Here is an 18080-nt window from a genome sequence, read left to right on the forward strand (position 1 = left end):
TTTTTTTTTTTTAATTTGTTTTCTTTTTGTTGTTGACTTTTTGAGACAGGCTTTCATGTTTCTGGTCTCAAACTCCTGATATTCCTGCCTCGGCTTCCCAAGTGCTGGTAGAGAATACAGGCCTGTGTACACCATGCCTGTCTCGGTTTTTTTCCCCCTTAAAGCCAGTAACTTACGTGTAATCTCTTCTGGGCTACAGCTCCCTGTGATCTTTGATCTTCTTGCTTTGCCCTCAATCAACTGTGCTAGGATTACAGTCAGGAACCACCAGGTCTGACTGGGGAAAGTGGTTGTAGTGTATAGCTGAATGAAGACTAAAGAATCTTCCCATGATTTTATTTTTTGTGAGAGCTTCCCCTTCCTATTATGCATTGAAGTTAATTAGTCATATAAATGCAAGCTGGGGGTTGTTTTAATGCCCTTTCTTCCTGCTCTCCCCATATACTTCTCAAAATGCTTACTGTGCCAGTTCCATAAGAAACAAAGTCATTTTGACAGTCTGCTTTTGCAAGGTTCTTTCTCATTCTACGACCTAATTGGTCAGTACTTGGTATAGCAAGTACTCCAGCCCTTCATAATCCCTGTCTCTCCACCCCTTCCTCTGTGTATTAGGTATTGTAACAGGTTAATAAGGAATGTCTTCCTTTCCACCTACCATACCCTCAACAATCCCAAAGACTTAGATTATAGTTGTAACTGCTAAGTGGTGAGAATGTATTTGATCTTGGTGAAATTGTAAAAAAAAAAAAAATAAATAATAATAATCAAACTTAAACCGATTACTGCCTTGCTGTGATGATTGACTTAAATTCATTCATTTAACATCATTATAGGTGTAGGGAGATAGAAGGATTGTTAATTTTTTTTCATTAGATATTTTCTTTATTTACATTTCAAATGTTATCCCCTTTCCTAGTTTCCCCTCAGAAAATCCCCTATCCCCTCCCCTCTCCCCCTTCTCCCAACCCCTCCACTCCCATTTCTGGTCCTGGCATTCCCCTATACGGGGGCATAGAGCCTTCACAGGACCAAGGGCCTCTCCTCCCATTGATGGCTGACTAGGCCATCCTCTGCTAGAGCCACAAGTTCCTCCATGTGTTTTCTTTGATTGGTGGTATAGTTCCAAGGAGCTCTGGGGGTGCTGGTTAGTTCATACTGATGTAAGGATCGCTATTAACATCTTCCTTAAAGACCCTAGGATGCTGGGGTAGACAGTTACTTAAGAGCTGTATCTGGTGCAAGGAGCTGGGGGTGTAGCTAAGTGATAGTGTGCTTGGTATTTACTAAGCGTGAGGCTCTTGAGCTCAATTCTCAGCACCAAAAAACAACCACAAAAAGTGTGAAAAATATAGTGGTAGGAGAGATTGCTCGTTTGGATTTTTTAAATGAGGCTTGCAAATCTTGAAAGATGTCATTTTGATGCTGCCTGGATTGGAGTAGGAACCATCAGGTGGTGTTTCTTAACCTTGATGTTACTGATCAAATACTATTTGACCAGATACTTCCTGGAGGCATGCTGTATACTTACTAATCATCTCTGATTTCTACCTATAGAATTTCAGTAGGATCTTTCTCCCTATTGTGATGACTTATAATGGCTTCAGGAATTGGAAAAGTGTGTACCAAATGCAAAATTGAGACCCACTACTTGAAACAATACAATGGCAGAATGAAAGCGTGGTTTTAGAGGAAAAACTAGTATAGCATAGAAGGAACACTGGAGAGAGTGAGTCAGGGGGAGTTATGGGAGATGAGACTTAGTTGAAGGCTAGGTTACAAGATACTATGTTAGGGCATTTAAGTTTGGATTGCATAATAAGTGAAGGGTTTGTAAGTGAAAGACAGTGGTTTCTGGGGTTTCTTTTTAAAGATAATTCTGAGGGGTTGGGGAGATAGGACAATCATTAAAGCATGAAGACCTGAGTTAAATCCCCAGAACTCATAGTCAGGTACAGCATGAGCCTGTTAATCTCAGCAATGAGGAAATAGAGATCGATGGATCCTTAGAGCTCACTGACCACGCCAGCCCTTCCTCTTTGGGACAGTTCCAGGCAGATGAAGAGACCCTGTCTCAGAAAATAAGGCGGGTAATATCTAATGAACTATATCCAAGGTTTTCCTAATCTGCATACACAAACACAGATTCTAAGCATAGCATGGTAGATATACTGAAGTAGAAATGTAGCAGGGAATTGAGATAGTATTATAATAGTTCTTTTTAAGTAATAAAGATTTTGGCAATGAAATAAAAGAATGGGATCCCACAGGGTTCTGTCTTTGTCTCTGTATGGATTCTAGGGCAAAACACCTTTTAACTTCTCCTAGCTCCAATTCCCTCCCACTAGGAGCTGCTGACTGCTGAGACATGTTGAAAGGTCACAGAGCAGAATCTGGGTTATAGGACTACTCATGCAATGTGTACCTTTACATTACAGGGTGAATTATCTAAATATATTTATCATCTTTGTCCTCTACATGTAAGAGGTCCAGGACCTGGCACCAGAAAGACTTAACTATAGGCTCTCCATGTTTTGTTTAGCTGTTATCTTGCTACTTTAAAAATAATTGAATCTGTAAAAATAGATGAATAATCTATCTGTTTAAGGTAGCTGTAATTTTATTGCTTCTTATTTTTGTAGGGTTTATTTCCTTTTTTTAAAATTTTATTTATTTAATGTATGAGTGCTCTGCTGCATATACATCTGCCTGCCTGACGAGGGCACCAGATCTCCCTAAAGATGGTTGTAAGCCACCATGTTGGTTGCTGGGAATTGAACTCAGGACCTCTGGAAGAGCAGCCAGGCTCTTAACTGATGAGCCATCTCCTAAGGAGCCCTTTTTGTTTTTAGTGAGAATTGGGGTTATTCAGTGGAAGGGTAGAGGGAGAAGTGGAGTTTGGAATAGTTTTTCAAGTAAAAGAAAATGGAAAGGGTACAACAAAAGTGGGATTGACAAAGTGCTTGAAGAACAGAGGGATGCTAGAGCTTGAATATTTCCTTAGCCTGTTTCTATACCTACATGGAGTCTGGAGAGCTTTACAAAATCCACATTCTTATGGGCTAATTGTAGTTGGCCAGTAGCTTGCAGTGTGAATTTAGGGACCATAGATTTGGAAGTGTAGATGTAAAATTTTTGACAGAACAACATAAGCCATGATTGAATAATCATTGCTGTTTTGTGGTGCCAAGGATTAAACTCATAGGTCATACATTCTAGGCAAGCGTCCTATTACTGAGGTATGTCCCTAGCCCCAAACTTGAAGTTTTCTTTCATCTGAAGTCTAGCTTAAGCTTCAAGAACATTAATGTAGCTTAAGATTGGTAGCCTGCTAAGAAAAAAAAATAATATTTAAGGGGAAATAAGTTTTTCTGAGTAGAAGTAGAAGATGAGTGCATAGGTAAATGCACTAGCAGTGTTTTTTGTTCAGCATGAATTCAGAGAAAACAGTGATAGCCCACCTTGATTACTTTTTAAAGGGAGCTAGCCAAACAAGCTTATTGGTTTTTATTGCTCTCTCTCTCTCTCTCTCTCTCTCTTTTCCTTTTTTTTTTTTTTTTGTTTGCTTTTGTTTTGGGTTTTTGTTTCTTTGTTTCTCTGTGTAGCTCTGGCTATCCTGGACCACTTTCTCTGTGGTCTAGGTTGGCTTTGAACTCACAGAGATCTAACTGCCTCTACCTCTCAAGTGCTAGAAGGCTTATATATTTTTTTTTCTTAGCCTAACAATTTTCAAAGATTGTATTGGGTGTCTCACAACCAGGTATAACTCTCCTGTTCTAGCAGATCAATCACCCTCTGACCTCCATAGGTATCTATGTGTGCATGCATAGAAATAATAAAAAGTAAGAATAACTCATTGCCGATCAGTGTAAATGTTTTTATGAAAAAAAGACTTTCCCAAAATGAGAATTCTCAAGAACACTGGTGGTTTATAATTTTTACATCTCTGAAAGACAGCTGGGTGTAATATTTTGTGACAAGTGATATCTAACTAAGAAAAAAACTTGTGATCTCTAGGAAATAGAGGATCTCATAGATGCCAGGGAACCCCCAGGCCCTGCTTGGAGAATCAGTTACTTACTAGACTGCTATCGACAAAGTTTAGATCTTTAGAGTGGCATCTAATCTACTATAAAACTTTATTTTTTAACTGATAATTTACCTGTATAGTCACCAATCAGGTTATTATATAGAACATTTTTAGTAGTAGTCTAGATGGTTCCCTTATTACTCCAAAACATATTTTGACCTTTCTACTACAGTTATGTGCACATCGTTAATGGATAAATTAAACATTGATACATTGATCATTTAATTTTTTATTGATTATTATCCATCGATGTATCATTTAATTTATCCATTCTTCTGTTGGTGGACACTCTGATTTCAGTGATTTTTTTTTTAACTAATATAAATGTTGGCACAGAGCCTGGCATGGTGGTACACACCTTTAATCCCAGCACTTGGGCTGAGTTTGAGGCCAGCCTGGTCTACAGAGTGGGTTTCCGGACAGCTGGGGCTGCACAAGAGAAATCCTGTCTTGAAAAACAAAAACCAACCAAAAAGGTCAAATGTCCTCATATGGTGAATATATATACTATACAGTGGAATATTAGCAATAAAAAGCAAAGTACTGGTATATGCTTCAACTTTCGTGAACTTTGAAAGCATTCTGAAATGAAAGAAACCAGTTGCAGAAAGTAGATTAAGGGAGGCTGTAGGGAGTGGGGAGTGGCTGCTTAATGGGGAGTATGGTTTCTTTCTGGTGCTGGTCCAGGGCTTCTTGCATACTATGTGCTACTGAGCTCTACTCCCTTAGCTTTGGTATGGTTTTTCTCTTGTGGGTCATAAAAATATTCTGTAATTGTAATTGTGCAACTCTAAATATAGAAAGACCCATTCAATTGTACAGTTCAGATAAAGTGATTTGTATTATGACTTTTGAATAATACAGTGAGATAATGTCATTAATGGGAAACATTTTGAAATTGTTTAGTTTCCTTTGTCATGTCCTTTATTCTTCTACATCTGTTACTTAACCAGTCTGGGTTCAGGCAAAAAGATATACATAAAGATAGTTATTAATGATCTATCTGCCTTGATTAAGATGTATATTGAACAAAGTCTTGGTTCTGAATCAGTCATTCTGTTCAATTAGTTACTTTTAAAGTGTTTTGACAGCTTAACAGTGGTGAAGGCACCTTTAATCCAGCACTTGGGAGGCAGAGATAGGTAGATCTCTTGAGTTCCAGGACAGCTAAGGCTACACAGAGAAACCCTGTCTGGAAAAACAAAGTCTGTTAGCTAGTAGCTTTGAGTTCATCTTACGCAGTCATTTCGAGAGTAGGGTAGGTAATACATGTTACAGAAGGGTTTATTGCTTGATACATGATTTATGTCTTAATGGTTTAAATCAACATTTCTCATGAATGTTGGCTGATAATGTTTATTGTACTCTTGTACCCTTTGCAAGGATTTAATAAATTTTAGGTAAATATATACCATTTTGTTGTAAATAGACCCCGAACTATAAATAAATCTGGGGTGGTTTTTTTTGTTTGTTTCTTTTTTTTTTTTTTTAAAGAAAACTATTAAGGTAGATAGTGGTGAATTTAACTTTGTGTTATGTATGTTTCAGGAAGCAGAACTGTAATTAATAAACCAATGACGAGGTGAAATAGCATTTTGATGGTATGAAAATTTTCTATGGCAGCAAGGAGTGTTGCAATGTTAATATGTCTGGGGGGAAGAATATGTGTAGGCAATTTCATTTGGTTATTTCCAAATCCTAAATTTTCTTTGAGCCATCCCTCCCCAAATCCCTATAAAGTTGTGGCTTTCTATGTATTTGTTTTGTGTGGTTTTCATAAAACAAAAGTTTACCTTTTAAAAAATAAGTCTTTAATCTGTTGATTCTGGGATAAGAATAGCAGGCAAATTTGAATGGTATGTTGGTGCCAGGAGCAAATGATATCATAGCATAACGTGTACAGAGTGATGTAGTAATTGAAGTAGAAGTAAGAAAGCTGTTCCACATGGCATCTGATGGTTTTGGTATTCAAACCTAGCAGTCACAACGACTTCCAAATCTGTTATGTTATATTAATAGGTTTGTTTGGACTTAGTTACTATATATATAGTTTGTTGTTGTTGTTGTTTGGTTTTATATAACTATAAATAAGTTTAATTTTTAATTTTGTTTCTGGATATATTTAAATGACATTTGTTTAATGTTTCTCTATGTAGCACTGGCTGTTCTGGAACTTGTTTTATAGACCCAGCTGGCCCCGAACTCAGCAATCTACCTCTGCCTCCTGAGTGCTTTAATTAAAGGGGTGTGTTACCACGCCCAGATTCCCTAAGCAATATTTATAATAGGGAGTAATTAAAAGATTCTCTAAATGTAGAACCAGAATTAGCCAACTTGAGCCAGCTTAGCATTGATAGAAACCTAGCGTGTGTGTGTGTGTGTGTGTGTGTGTGTGTGTGTGTGTGTAATCAAGTGAATTAGAACCACAATTGGATACTTATCACTAACTCATTTCTCTAATAAATGGGAAAAATACATTTGTACCTCAAAGTGTGGTTTGTTTGTATTTTCTTTTCATTCAACAGATAATTAGTTGTGTAGAACTGCATAATTTTGATGTCATCTTGTTACTGGCTTCTTTAATTTCCCTGCTATTAATTTTTTTAAGAGTCAGGACAAACTCTGATAGGAATATTAGGACACTATGAATTATATTGCAAAGGGTAACTTTTTTTTAACTTGAAATTCAGTTTTCACAAAGGACAATGTAACTATTAATTATAGTAGAGTTTTGAGCTAATGTAACATAATATTAACAGTTGTGTTATATGAAGATGTTGAAATTGTGTATTTCACAAATCATCCATAGTAATTGTGGCAATGTATATCAAAATCAGAAAATCTTGATAATGTATATAATTTGGAGATCCCCACCCCCACCCCCAGCCAGTCTAGGGATCATATTCTTAAGGAGCCTTTGAAGGTTCAAAAATAAGAATTAGCAAGAGTGAGTAATAATCTAATCAGCATTTTGGGAAAATATATTTCCTGGGTCCCTTCTGCATGTTCCTGGCACTTGTACATCCTCTCATTAAAGTTTTCTAATAATCTCTGGGGGTGTTAGCCACCTGGAGAGAGCAAGATGATACTTGGAAATTGAACTTGTGATCCTGTTATATTGCACTATGTATTGCTGGAAGAACAACCACCTATGTTCTACAAAATCAGCCTTGGAAAAATAATGGGACTCATGAGAAACAGTGAAATTAAGAGCAGTTTGGCTACCCAAAGGTGTCTTACTTTATAATTAGTAACAGTTAAAAGTTCTAATAGATGTAGTGACATATGCCTTTAGTTCTAGCACTTGAGAGGCAAGAGGTGGGTGGATTTATGAGTTGAATGCCAGCCTAGTCTGCAAAGCCAGTTCCAGGACAGTCAGGGCTACAGAGAAAAAATTCTTTATGTCTCAAAAAACCAAAACAACAACAGAACTAACACAAACAGAAAATGTCCTCAATTCCTGACAGTCAGTATAAGACCCTTTAAAGGTAACATAATAGAAGGGAAGGGGTGTTTAGAAGGGTTGAAGTTACTGAGTTAGAATATGAGGTTAAAGTACATATAAAAATTAGGTAAAACTGCAAGAAAAAAATTCTTAGAGCATGTGGCTAGACAAAGCCAAGAAGAATGTGGGACAATAAACTTATGGCTACAAAATAGTATGATTGAGGAAGGCTGGCAACAACCACAATTATGCTTTATGAATTTGACAACTAGGTACCTCATAAATGGAATCATATGGCATTTTTTTATCCTATTCTAACTGGCTTATTTCATATTTTATTTCATAAAATAATACACTAATTTTCTTGCATGTCACAGCTTATAAAAATCTTTTTTGAAACAGTCTTACTACACAAGCTAGCCATTGCTAGCCTGGAACTTTGTAAAGTAGGCTAGCCTCAAGCTGAGAGATCTGCCTGTCTCTGTCCCCAGAGTGCTGGGATTAAATGTATGTGCCACCATTCTTGGTAAAATTACCTTTCTTTAAAAGCAACACACAGGGGTTCTAATTTCTCCCCATTCTTCTTATCTTCATTAAAGCTTAGGCATTTGGCTGGCTCTTTAATTTTTACTTTTGGTGCTAGAGATTGAGCTTAGTGCCCATACAGTGCTTACATTCTCCCATTGTGCTACAACCCAAGCCTTCCCTCAAAGTTTGTAATTTTAGTTAAATTTGGTTTGTCTGTTCCTTTGTTGCTCATGCTATTAGGAAAATCCATTGCCAAATCCTAGACTGTTGAAATTTGCCTTTTATGCTTTAAATCAGTGAAGAGTAGACAAAATAATATTTTCATACCAAAATTTTCTGTTTCAAGGTGTTGGTTTGATTATAGAAATTTCTTGGTCTGGATCTTTACATAATTTCATCACAGATCTTTTCTTTTTTTTTTTTTTTTTTTTTTTTTTTTTTTTTTTTTTTTGTTGTTGTTGTTTTTTTCGAGACAGGGTTTCTCTGTGTAGCCCTGGCTGTCCTGGAACTTACTCTGTAGACCAGGCTGGCCTCAAACTCAGAAATCTGCCTGCCGAATGCTGGGATTAAAGGCGTGTGCCACCACTGCCTGGCAGATCTTTTCTTTTTCATTACCCCATGTTGATGTGTGACACACATTGCTCTGATAATCTGTTCATGGGGTTTGGGGGGTTTGTTTGTTTTGTTTTTGTCTTTTGTTTTTTGTTTGTTTTGTTTTTTGCTCTTAGAGCTTTTCAGATTGCTATCTAACACTGTAAATTTGCTGACTGTAGTGAATTTTTAATTTTATTTATACTTTTCAAGTCCAGACCTTTGACTTGGCTCTTGGGTTTTGCTTTACATTGTCCTTTTTATATCTTTATCGACAGTCCACCTTTAAAGGATAGAATCACATTTTCCTTTTCTAGTATCATGCTTTCCTTTAATTTTTTGAAGATACATAAAAGAGCTGTTTTGAAGCCTTGCTGAGTTGGGCATCTGGACTCTGAAGGTTTTATTTTCCCCTGTAGGTGGACCACACATTCCTGTTTTTTTTCTTTTCTTTTTTTTTAAATTTTTTTTTTGTTTGTTTTTTGTTCTTTCTTACTTTTTTCTTTTTCCTGTTTGTTTTCATGTATTTTAATTTCTAATGTAAAAATGGACCCTTCATACAATGTAGTACATTGGGCAATGATTTTTTTTTTACTTGCCCCGCCACATCTAGGGCTTTGTTTGTTTGGTTTATTTATGTAATAACTAGCTGAACAATTTTAATCTTTCCTGTCATTTTTGGAATCTCTGCCGTCTCTGGTGCGTGTTCCAATAAGCAGTGTATGTGTCTTGTCTTTGCCTGCCCACTCTTCCACTCAAATATTAGCTTTTACTAATTACCTACTGATTGCTCTATTGTTTTACATAATGCTTTGGGTTATAAAATTACCCAGTCTGGTTCCTGATCCATTTAAGTTCTCATTTTCCAGGGATAATCCTTTGTGCTGGTTCTTGGGGCTTTGTTTTTGACCCGGGATGGTTGTTTGCAGCTCTATTTCTCTGGTTCTTTTGGTAAACTAAGCTGGGTGGTTTTTATTGGCTTTTATGGAGCTACCAGAATCTTAATTGAAATAAAGCCAGTTTACTATAAAAGAACTTAGATTTTTTTGTTTTAACTTTCCCCCCGGTGGAACCTTTATACCTCTTCAGAACTGAAGAATCAGACTGCAGCTGGGTTCTCTTATAGTTGAAGCCCCTACTTCTTTAGCAAACAGCTGTGTGGAGGCAGCACACTGTGACTTTTAGCCCATCTTCTGCCTTGGGATCTTGAACCTGTGGATAAATTGATTTAAGAGCTATTAGGACTGTAGTACTCTTGGCTTGCTACCCTTGAAGTAGAACTTTGCCCCATAAATAGGGCCTAGTTGGAACAAAAGAGCCCAGTCTTCTGCAGTCTTCCAGAAGTGCTTGTAATGAAAATCTTACCAAAAATAGAAAGCTACAGTTATTTGATGAATTCAGTTGTATTGGAGGAGTAGGTTATACAGTTTACTCTTTACAAAGAAAAATTCCCTCCAAAAGTTGTGATGGGGTTTGAGGTCTTTCGTTTGGGAATAAGGATGGGATGTAAATAATAAGAGTGTAGATTTCTTACAATTATGGAATGTGAAATTCAAGGTCTAGGTGTTGATAGGTTTGCTTGTTTTTTTTTCTCTTTAGGAATGTGTGTGTCAGTCTGTGTTGTGAGTGTACCTGTGTGTGTTGGAGAACTTGTGCTGTCTTTGTTAGATGAGTAATGTGTCTTAAACATTACAAGTCAGTTATGCTTAATGTCCTCAGTAGAGATGATTTTGCAATATACTTAAGGCATTTGCCAGTTAAGGTCAGTTTGCCCCATTCTATGATTTAATTAACCAAGTAGCAGCTAACTTCTTGATACACTTGCCTTGAAGTTAGTTCCAGAAGAAAATTGAAATTACTTGATACAGCTAAACTGGTATGGGTTTTGTGGTATAATGGCTACAGTACATTATTTAAGTTGAATATAGCAGTGAAGCTTCAGCTTTTCACTTTTTACCTGTCACTTACATAGTCATGCTTTCTTGACTTGATTCACTGCTGATGATACTAAACTTGAATAGGTTTTTAGTTTATGCTTGCTATATCTAAAATAAAACATTCTCTTTTCTCTTTTACTTGCAGGTTATGCAATGGTCTCTGCAAGATGTTTTATTCTTGAATTGGAACCTTTTACGACTGACAAATGCTGGTACTTTATCTCCTATAAGTGGACTATAATTTCTTTTCTTAAGACAACTACATAAGCAGACAAAATTGCAAAGATCTGCCCTGTGTCGAGTATGACAGCCACGACTCGTGGCTCTCCAGTTGGAGGGAATGACAACCAGGGCCAAGCCCCTGATGGACAGTCTCAGCCCCCCCTCCAACAGAATCAGGTAAGAAATTAAAGATACAAGTTAAAGCCACATTGCTATGTTTCCTTAATTCTTGAGTGCTAAGTAAGGAAATGTGATAGAATTGCCAAGTAATCATAAAGTAGTAAATGCAGGTTTTTAGTAGCAAAATACTTAGGTGCTTAACATCAACATTGTTTTCTGATTTTCTTCAGATGTCTTACATTCTTACATTATCAGTCTTCAATAAAAGGAATGAATTAAGCTTGGTATCAATCCTGGGAGAAACCATTGTATAATTTAGTGTAGCCTATGGGACCAAGTAAATTATAATTCTATTTTGTATGCCATATACATAAAATCATTAATTGTCAATCTAAAATATGAGTATGTACTGAAGCATTATTATTACTGGTGTTTAAATTTCACCTTTTCACCATACTAGCTTTATGACCAGGTAAATTATATAATCTCTAATCCTGTTTCTTCGTTTATATGATAGTGATACCAGTAATGGAACTTAATAGCATTGTTTAAGGATCAAGTAAAATAAGGGGGAATGGATGGGGCTGGTGAGATGGCTCAGTGGGTAAGAGCACCCGATTGCTCTTCCGAAGGTCCAGAGTTCAAATCCCAGCAACCACATGGTGGCTCACAACCATCCGTAACGAGATCTAGCGCCCTCTTCTGGAGTGTCTGAAGACAGCTACAGTGTACTTACATATAATAAATAAATAAATCTTTTTTTAAAAAAATAAGGGGGAATGGAAAGATGGGGGTTAACACCCAGAGTGAGGCTTTCCCTTCTAAGGGAAATGGGGCAGGGGAGACTTATGTGAGGAGGTACTGGAAGGAGAGGAAGGGCTGATGTTGCATTGTAAAGTGAATAAATAATTTAATAATAATAAAAGTATCTTGGCATAGATACTGGTGTCAGTATTTGCTTGTCCTAAAGCTCTTGAGGCAATATTGTATTATCGTTCAATTTACATAAGGTTTCTAGTTCTGATTCCTGTTCCCCCATTAGAAGATTTTAGTAGGAAGATTTTACTAGTTAAAAAACCTTGATTTTTGTAAGCAAGTTTTCAAAATAGATCAGTCTTTTGTTTTTGTTTTTCTGAGACAGGAACTCTATGTAGCTCTAGCTGTCTTGGAACTCACTATGTAGACCAAGTTGGCATTGAGCTTACAGAGATTTTCCTGCCTCTGCCTCTCAAGTGCTGGCATTAAAGATGTATGCCATTATGCCCAGCTTAGATCCATCTTTTTTTTTTTTTTAAGAGATTTTTTTTTCTTGTTTGTTTTTAGTCTTTTGGTCAGTTTTGTGCACTTCATCTAGAGTGCCAACTTTATTTAGATGCAGTTGTTTACAATACCGTTTGTGCTGTTGGGTGCAGGGATGGAACTTCCTTGCATATGCTAAGTGTGTGCTGTAACTCAGAGCTGCTCCTCACCCCAGATCCTGTAATATTGTTTCCATTCTTTTTTTTTTAAGTCTTGGCGGCTTGTGGCAGTGTGTCTTTTCTTTCTTCATCTCTGGTACTGCTAATTTGTATTTGTATTTCTCTCCTAATTAGTCTTTTCTAGGGGTTTTACCAATTTAATGCCCCCTCAAAAAAAGCTTCTGGGACTTGGCTAAAGCAGCCCCATAAGCATACAGCATGCTTTTACTCTCATCTGCTTGTTCTTTACTGTCTTTGGATTTGGTTTCCTTCCTTCCATTCTTTCCTTCTTCCTTTTTTACTTCTTTTTGTTTTTTGGGTTTCTTGTTTGTTTGAGACAGGATCTCACTGTATAGCCTTGACTGTCCTTGAACTAGCTCTGTAGACCAGTCTGGCCTTAAACTCACAGAGATCCACCTTCTTTTGCTTCCTGAGTGCTGGGATTAAAGGCTTGAGCCACCACCACCCGGCTTGGATTTGATTTTCTTGTTTTCCTCTCCTGAAATTCATTTCAGCCTTTTCTGATATACACAGTTTTATACTTTGAAGAATTAAATTGAATAACACAAAGAGTAATAAGATTTGTGATAATGTAACTCCTACAGTGGTGTTATCCGTAAACTAATTGAAATTGTATATGCACTAGTAACAGACATGCTGCTTACAGAGGTACACATTTTTGTAGTGTTTGGGTAAATTTTAAAGCAAAAGTGTTATTGTGGATTACTTTTATCTGTGGCTTGGTGGTAGTTTCTTGCCATTCAGTTATTACATGTTATCAATTCTGTCATTACTCTTATAGAAAAGACTTTTTTCCCTTTCTGACTCCCCTTCCTCTCCCAGTTGAGAGAAATGAGCAAGCCCGATACTCTCATCCAAATGTGGCAACTTTGTTAATTCATTTTCTTTTACAGTTCTCATTTTTAAGACATAAAATGGTCAGAGAACTTGGGGCTATAAAGTATAGTCAAAGGGCTGTTGGATACTAATGATTATTTTTAAACCAGGAGCTAGTAGTTTCTGCTTTATTACCTGCATTGTGCATGGATTCTAACCTCTTTTGCAATGTTTATGGCTTTGCAGGACTTTCAGTGAAAAAAAAAAATCCCAGTTGTTAACATAATACTCATTTTGAAACACGTTCTCTCACTATGCAGCTTTTAGTTGTTTTCTTTTCATTATTTTTAAATATGTGTTTGTGTGTGTGTATCTATGGGTGTGTGCATATAAGTGCAGGTGCATACAGAAGTAGGTGTAAGATCTCCCTGGAGCTGGTATGAAAGGTGCTTGTGAACTGAACTGCCTTGTCCTAGTCCCAGGAATTGGACTCTGTTCTCTGGAACAACAGTACACTCTCTTAACTGCTGAGTAATCAATCCCTCCAGCTCAGGTCTCAGTTTCTCATAAGCTTTACATATATTTACTTAAAGGGAAGTTAGAAAAAAATAACTCAATCGAGTCAGTTCTCTGCACTGTGTGTGTGTTCTGGGTGTTTAATACAAGGCAATAGGCTCAGCAGCGAGTGCCTTCCTTACTCAGCCATCTTGCTGAGGCCCATAAAGGGAATTTCTTAATAAAAATTTTAACTTTAAAATCTGTAGCTGTAGAAGCAACTCTAAGTCATAAGACATAAAAACCAGTAACAAGTGGGATGAATATTCCTCAGATGCGGTATCTGAGAAGGCTCTGGATTATAATTTGGCAATGTGTGCCAATAGCTTTAAAAGAAATTTTCTATACTGTTGTTATATTTCTAGTATTCTTAAAAATTGTTTTCTACAAGAAGATTTATACTTGACAATGCTTTATTTAACTTTAATTTATGTAATGCTGAAGAATTTGAATACTTAAGATACTGAATGATGGGGCTGGAGAGATGGCTCAGCGGTTAAGACTGCTCTTCCAGAGGTCCTGAGTTCAATTCTCAGCAACTACATGGTGGCTCACTACCATAATGGGATCTGATGCCCACTTGTGTGTCTGAAGACAGTGTGAAAGCAAGATCTTGTGGGTGATTTTGGGGGATCCTGAGAAAGGGGGTGGTTAGTTTTCCAGTTGTAAATACCAGCAGAGGAAAATGACCAGTACTGAAGGGTTAAAGTTTGGGCGGGTCCACCAGAGTCCGCCCGCCCGGACTCTGTGCTCTGCAGCTCCATGTACCCACAGCGGTCCGCCTCTCACACCCCGAGGGGTTTGGGGTTCCCTCGGCGGCTGGGGTTGAGGCTGTGGATAAGGGGAAGGTTGTGGACTAGGCCACTCAGGAGGCTTCATACAACCACAATTTTGAGAAGCAAAACCAAATTTTAAACAATCTATTTTTTTTAAAGATTTATTTATTTATTTATTTATTATATGTAAGTACACTGTAGCTGTCTTCAGACACTCCAGAAGAGGGCGCCAGATCTCGTTATGGATGGTTGTGAGCCACCATGTGGTTGCTGGGATTAGAACTCTGGACCTTCGGAAGAGCAGTCGGGTGCTCTTATCCACTGAGCCACCTCACCAGCCCCTATTTTTTTTTTTTATGAACTCTAAAAACATTACTTGCTACAAAGTTTGGCTGTCCGTTCCTGCACACAAACACAAGAAGGTGTAGCCGCCAATATATGTTATAAATCTGGTTTCTAGGATAAGAATTAAAACATATTTATACTTTTGAAACTATTTAGAAACAAAAATGAAATGGCCGTATACATTTGCTCATTTAAACCAAACAAAATTCTTAATTTTTCTAGCTGTAATTTCAAGAGAGGAGCACCTTGTCACCTGATGAATTCAATTTTTACAAACACAGAGATTTTTGTAGGAAAAACAGCCATTTGTTCCCTTACCAGAGAACTTTAGAAGCTGCTGGTCCCTATAAGAGCAGCGTTTATAATCAGCTCCTAGCAGGGCTTCTCCAGCCACACTAGATTCTTAACTACAGGTGCAGGGCTCCAAAGACCAATTAATACTGTTTATTTAATTNTCTCTTGCTCTTCTTGACATCCACTGACAGATTGTGGGCCCTAGTCCTTACTTCAGTCCAGTGATCAAGAGTCAAAGTCAAAGGAGTTGTCACCATCTGTCCCATTTCGAGCTCGACAATACACACCACACAAGCAGACACAAACACAAAGGAAAAAAGAAACCAAAACCGACGTCGACTTCGTGTCGACCAGAGTCAGCCGGCCTAGAGTTAGGATGCTGACACAGATTGTCAAGGAGAAAAACTATCTCTTGACTACCGCAGGGGTCCACCAGGCGTCCCTGGTCCTCCCCCTGTCCTCCCAGGACGTCTCCCAGGGTGAACGGACGGTGGGCACCTGGATACGTCTACCCTTACCCACCCCACTCTCCTTCCTGGAGCGCAGTCTCACTACTGAGCGTCCGCAAAACCGAAACTGCGATCGCACCGAACAGAACACAGAATCAACACAGAGACTACACAGAGAATCTTACCTCCAAGTGGGTCTAGGACCCCTGGGTGGTCGCACAAATCCCGGGACGAGCCCCCAAATGAAAGACCCCCGAAGGGAGACCCTCACTCTGCCAGGTGTAAAACCAAGGCACGAGGTGGGACTTGAACCCACGATCTCGCAACCCGAAAACCAAGGCACAAATTCAATAAACTCAGATGGATCCAAACTCAGACTTCGCCATGCTTCAGAAACATAGGACAAGACACAAACAGCCCAACACAACTAGCACATGTTCCAGTGTTCATTTCAGAAAACAGACACTCAAAACAGAGACACCGGCCGGCACACACACAAGAGGGGATCCCCATACCTCCAAGTCGGTTCTTGGGTGTGAGGGGTGGTCGCGTTTCCCGGCCAATGCACCAAATGAAAGATCCACAACGTGAGGACTCCCCCACGTTCTGACTCAGGAGAGGCGACACCCCAAATCACACACAAGAAACGATCTTGCTGCAAATTGCAAGAGGATTTTTAATCAAGAGCGCTCTCGGGCCCATGGTCATACACCACGCAGGGGTAGAGGAACATGGCGCCCCGAGTAGCTGAGTAAGGGGGTATTTAAAGGAAGAAACCACAACTCATGGAGGTGGGGAGGGCGTTGTTGGAAAATACCAAAAATACCAGTTAAGAGTCACAAAGAAGTATAAAGTCACAAGTGTCAGGTTATCTCTCAAGACAGTTTCTAAGAGCCCCTAACAATCTAAGAGCCCCTAAAGATAGCACATTTGCATTGNAGGTTCCAGTAATGGTCAGGGTGCCATTCTTTGAATTGAACCCAGGAAGCGGGTAGGTGGAGGAATGTCGCTATCTGTTTTATGACCAGCACCTGGAGTACTAAGCCACAAAGGCTACACTCCCAAGCCTGGGCCCAAAAGCCTCGAATTTTGCTATACTTCTTCAAGTGACAGTGTACTCATATACATAAAATAAATCTTTAAATAGATATTGAATGGATAATTGACAGATACAGTTCCAGTTTTATTGAAAATTTATGCATGCATGGCCAGTTTTTATTTAGCTCATAAAAAAGTAACGGGGGTTATTACAATGTCATTACTGGTGTTTTATTTGTTGGTGTGGTGTTATATATGCTTACAGTTGTTTTTGTCTGTGTTTTGTGTAAGAATATGAATACACAAGGCAAAGTGTTTTGTTGTTTAAAATAAAACAGGCTTCTAAAGTTACATACTGCAGATAGCTTTTTTGTATGGGGTTTCTAGCACTTGAATTCTTTGCCTGGCAACTTAGCTGTTTGGGAAGTGTAGTAGTCTCCATTTTAAGTATAAAAGCTCACTATTAGGTTGTTAGTCTGTCTTGGAAATTCAGCATAAACTTTGAAAGGAGAACATATCATTGAAATCATATGCTTTCAATGATGTCTTTGTAGAATTTTAAAAAAATAATGCTAATATGTTAGTGTTTGTGTATGTGTGTTAATAGAAACTTACATCTATAATGTTATTTTGTTAATCAAGACTTCATCACCTGATTCGTCCAATGAAAATTCCCCTGCAACTCCTCCTGATGAGCAAGGTCAAGGTGATGCTCCTCCACAGATTGAAGATGAGGAACCTGCATTTCCACACACTGACTTGGCAAAGTTAGATGATATGATCAACAGGTCAGTTGGTTTCATTTCTAAAACCAAGGCTTGTTTGTTTTTATTATAGCATTATGTGTGGTGGGTAACATAATGACAGTGAAGAGGAACTGTTGCCTTAATTTTCCCATTATAGTCACTGCCAAGTACTTTACAACCCATGGTTCATGATGGGTCTAATAAAAAGGAGCAAGAACATGCTCTTATAGCCTTAGCTGTTTGTTCCAAAGAACAACTAGTTATTTAGTCTTCCTTTTTAAAAGTTGATGAAATTTCTTTACAATTGACATGCTCTTGACTGACTTTAATAACTTTAGGGTAGCCCTGAAACAAACCAGATCATAAGGAGTTTCTTAGACTGTCCTTCATGATATTCTGCAGAGTAAGAAAAGGTTGTAAAGAAATGAGAAGAACATATCAAAAAACCCCAGCTGAGCATTGTCCTTACCGGGCAGTGTGAGTTCAACAAGGGCCACTCAAAAAACTGGGCACTGGAGAGATGGCTCAGCTATTAAGAACACTTTCAATTCCTGGCACCTGCATGGCCTCTTAACCTGTAATTCCAAACCCGGGAGTCTGGTGGCCTCTTCTGGTCTCAGCACCCATACATATAAAATAAATTAATTAAAAAT

General features: G+C 38.1%; 1 protein-coding gene across 4 annotated transcripts in view; it reads left to right on the top strand.

Moving 5' to 3' along the window:
• Usp9x (ubiquitin specific peptidase 9 X-linked) overlaps positions 1-18080 on the top strand; it is a 119474-nt gene that overhangs the window by 39089 nt on the left and 62305 nt on the right. For all 4 annotated transcript variants that reach the window (XM_029473258.1, XM_029473260.1, XM_029473259.1 and 1 more), the window contains 2 exons: positions 10734-10987; positions 17324-17469. In XM_029473258.1, coding sequence (XP_029329118.1) covers positions 10892-10987; positions 17324-17469 — 242 coding nt within the window. In that variant the 5' untranslated portion in view covers positions 10734-10891. The remainder of the gene's footprint in view (positions 1-10733; positions 10988-17323; positions 17470-18080) is intronic.

Source organism: Mus caroli, chromosome X, assembly GCF_900094665.2.
Source record: "Mus caroli chromosome X, CAROLI_EIJ_v1.1, whole genome shotgun sequence".
NCBI classification, from domain to species: domain Eukaryota; kingdom Metazoa; phylum Chordata; class Mammalia; order Rodentia; family Muridae; genus Mus; species Mus caroli.